Source organism: Galeopterus variegatus, unplaced genomic scaffold, assembly GCF_000696425.1.
Source record: "Galeopterus variegatus unplaced genomic scaffold, G_variegatus-3.0.2 Scaffold3506, whole genome shotgun sequence".
In the NCBI taxonomy this organism is placed as follows: domain Eukaryota; kingdom Metazoa; phylum Chordata; class Mammalia; order Dermoptera; family Cynocephalidae; genus Galeopterus; species Galeopterus variegatus.
The window spans coordinates 144106-148021 of record NW_007729617.1 but is presented as its reverse complement, the minus strand read 5'-3'; the positions used below and the strand labels follow the sequence as shown (position 1 = coordinate 148021).

General features: G+C 53.9%; 1 protein-coding gene across 1 annotated transcript in view; it reads right to left on the bottom strand.

The window, feature by feature from the left end:
* Nucleotides 1-3916, bottom strand: part of ADAMTS2 (ADAM metallopeptidase with thrombospondin type 1 motif, 2) — a 112382-nt gene that overhangs the window by 16640 nt on the left and 91826 nt on the right. The window contains exons 13-14 of the mRNA XM_008585249.1: nt 1656-1779; nt 492-572 (exon numbers count right to left, since the gene is read on the bottom strand). Coding sequence (XP_008583471.1) covers nt 492-572; nt 1656-1779 — 205 coding nt within the window. The remainder of the gene's footprint in view (nt 1-491; nt 573-1655; nt 1780-3916) is intronic.

Below are 3916 nucleotides of genomic sequence, written 5' to 3'. Positions count from 1 at the left end.
CTATTTAGGTGATATCTCTTGAATTTAAAATTGAACTAGTTGAAAATCTGTCAATGCACTGTGAGGCCCTCTGCTGGCTAGCCTCAGTGCCCTGTGGTTGGTGGGGGGTGGGGGCTGCCCAGGACCCTGCTGCATGCAGACTTTGCCTGCCTTCCAGTGAGTGGAAGCCTTCCCACCTAGACCTTGAGACCAGGGTGTAGGGAGTCACCATCCTTCGGGTTGGGGCTGGAGTGGCCAGTCATGGATACATGTCCCTCCACAGCTGCTGTCAGGGGGAGCCCTCTGATCCCACCCAGACCCTGGCCTCTCCACAGGTAGATGACCCCAGGAATGGTCCCCACCTGGGCTGAGCAGAGGCGGAGGTGGGCCTGCAGCCGTAGCTGCCAGCCAGGGCTGCCCCGGCTCAGGTTCCAGATGCACAACGTAGGCCTCTGGCCCCTGGCATCCTGCCCATGGCAGAAGAGGCAGAGCTTGGGGACACCGAGACTCACCTAGATGGTGACTGGTGGTGTCTGCCTCCTGGATGAGCAGGTGTCTGGCTCCCGCAGGGATCTCAAACATCTTGATGTAACCTTTATTTGGACGTGGGAAGACAAGGCCAAATGAGAAGGAAAGAGGCCGCTCGAAGGCGGACAACCCAAGGAGGGGCCTCGCCCACGAAGGCAGTTTCACCATGCGCTCCCCTGAGGCCCCAGTATTTCTCTGGCTTTGACCACCCACCTGGAGAGGAGAGGCCGACAGGAAAGCTACTGCGTCTGGGCTGGGCAGCCGCAGCCAGGGCGGCGGGCACTTCCTGTCCAGGCCCTCCCGCACCTTCTGGTCCCACTGCTCGCTTGGCCTCCTCCCTGAAAACTGGGCTAGGTATCTGGCTCTGGAGTCCATCCTGAGCTTTATTCTAAGATGCCAGGTCTGGGACGGGGGCTCTCAGTGAACTGCTGGCCTCTCTGGACCTCAGCCACCCCATCTGCAAGCCCAAGGCTCCAGCGCTCTGGTGGGGCTGTGGCGGGTGAGGCCAGCTCTGAGCACCTGACTTAAAAGGCCTTTCCTGGCACCCAGCTCTGAGCAAAGTCCCGTGTTTTTGCTCCATGGCCCTCTTCTGAAAGTGGCTTCTCCCCATTTCAGAGACAGACTGAGGCCCAAAGAGGAGTAGCTGAGAGGGCTGCGGGCCAGGGGGGCACAGCCCCAGAATGAGGCTCGCCCAAGGGCTACTGTTCCAGAGCCCGTCTCTGTCGGTTTGTGGCCCTGAGGGGGACAGACCTATTGTGACCCCAGGCTGCAGACTGCACTGACCAGTCCGGGGAAGTCCTGCTGACAGCCAGCTGGACTGGGGGCAGGAGGACAGAGCGAGGGACACGCAGGCCGCCTGGGCATCCCTGCAGGGCTGGGGATGGGTCTCCACAGGCCCCCGACCTCCAAAAAAGACAATGAAGGCCCAACCCACGCACTCTCTACCTGATCCCATGACCTGGGCCCTGTTCCCCCTATTCCACTCCCAGCCTGCTCTGGGCTCAAGCTGTCCCTGACTGAGAATCCCCTCCACGTCACCTCCCAGACTCTCCTTCTCCTCCAGAACAGTCGTGAACCCAGACAGAGCCCCAGGATAATCCAGGCCCCTGCATGAGAAGCCCCGGTGGCAGAGGGAGGGACTCACTCACCGTGCTTCTTGGGTGAGCGTGTGAACGTGCCCTTGACCACTTTGCAGTGGGTGTTGTCCCCTCCACACACGCCACACTTGTCCTCCTGCTTGCTGGAGCCGATCACTCCATCACAGCCTACCTTCTGCGGGGGCAGGGGGCAGAAATACTTGAGATGTCTCCTCCTTGCTTGGGTCTGGCCTGACCCTGTGTCCCCCAGGGCCCCTGGCACCTGGCCCCTCCCACAGCCCATGGTCTACACATTCCTTCTTAGCAGGTTTCCCTCTTTGTCCTGGCTGCCAGGAAGCTCACAGGCAGTTCTCCCTTAAGGAACCTCTTGCCACCATTTCTGGAGACATTCACATCCTTGCCCTTTGTTCTATAATTTCTGACTTTTGTCTTACAAGGACCCTTGAAGGCAGGAGCTCTAGATCATGAAAGGGCTACAGAGCAGTAGTTCACACATCACACTTGAGCGTGTGAACAGAAATTCATGATCTTTTGTTTCACTGATCTGTATTTTATCATAAACCTTTCAAATCATTTTGGAAGTGAGCAGATGCAAAACAATTAGTTAGACGAACATGCAGCTGGCCTGCTCCCCCTGGCTGGGGCAGTTGTAGGGGTGAGAGGTGACCCTGAGAAAGCGTTCATACACTGCCTGGCACTGAGTATATTCCCAGTGAAGGATGGAGATGATGCTGAGGAGGCAGAGGAGGAGGAAGGAGAGGGAAAGGATAGGGGAGCAGAAGAGACCCCCTTTCAGGCAAGGACAGCACCCTCCCCTTGGAAAGGTTTGCCTCTAACATGAGGGGAATTAGTGCTCAGGTTTCCAGTAGCTTCTCTGCCTACAGAGTAACCAGACGTGAAAACCCTTAGCAGCTACAGAGGCAGGTGGATCCTAACGTGTACACAGGTATGGGTGAGCCACGCAGGTCAGGGAAGTCTCTGAAGCCCGAAGCGATGGAAGCCACACGAGACCATTTGCCTGAGCTGATCATCGCCTCTGCCTTAGGAGTTCTTCACTGACTCACATGCTCTTCCTAAAAAGGCTCGGAGCTCGTGGGAAACCAACGAATTTTCCAACAAATTGAACTGGTTGGAAAAGAAGGAGGATATCCAAACAAAGAAAAAAAAGGAAGCCACATGCTACGTTTCAAAACAGTTGCTCTGAGATTTTGTTCTGCGTGTCACAGAAGTTAAGCAAAAGGAAAACAGAGTAAATTAACTACTTGATCTGTCAGACCTCAGGAGGTATTAAAGTGGCCTGTCACCATTTTTCCTCAATTCTAAGACACATTGTTCTCGTCTTTTATTATTTCTGAAATCCAGATGTGTCTAATAATCAGAATCAAAAAGACCTCGCCTGCCACCTACAGGAGTGTTTCAACACACTGGTTTTTGTCTGGGCGACTGCTGGTTGGGCTGTCTCAGGTGATGTGACAATCGAGTGCCAGGAAAGCACTGTCCCTGGCTCAGTGAGCATCTCTCTTTGGAAGCGCCTGACCTTCAGGAGAGACTATTGAATGTCCAGCATTCTGGACCTGAACTGAAGCAGGAAGCGACGTTACCACTTCAATCAAGTAGAAAAGCCGATGAAGCCAGGGTCCTTCTACTGGCCTGGAATCTCCTCATGTTCTAAAAGGGCTCATGGGGCCGATGGCAACTCAGGACAGGGAGGGCCACATGGCCCTGAGTGGCTCTGCATGGCTGCTGCTGGCCATCACCACAGACGAGGGGAGGCCGACAGCTTAGATTCCGCTTCAGGTCAAGCCAAGCTGGAGGACACTGGTATGGCGGGGTAAGTGGTGTGGGGTGTGGGGTGCAGAGCTAGGGAGCTGCTGCCTCTCTCCCTTCCGATCTGTTATGCAGTCCTATCAATGCGCTATTAGAGTCAGAAAATATGCCGGCTTATTTCAATTTCAATTCCCATCCCCCGTTTTTTTTGGCTGCTGGCTGGTACGGGGATCCGAACCCTTGACCATGTGTTTTAACACCATGCTCTGACCACCTGAGCTAACCAGACAGCTCTCACCCTTTTTCATAGCAGTTCTGGATGACATATTTGACGGCATACTTATTACTTTATCAATTAGTGGATTGAGCCCTTTATTAAATCAAAATGAGCCTGTTGGCCTCATTTAATGCTCGATTCTCTTGATTCCTTGCTCTGTGTGTATGTTCTCCCAACACAACTTTGCAATCTTCCTGAGTCACTGTGCTTTGATATTCTCTAATTGACATCTTCCACTTGGATATTATTTTCTTTTTTTTCTTTTTTT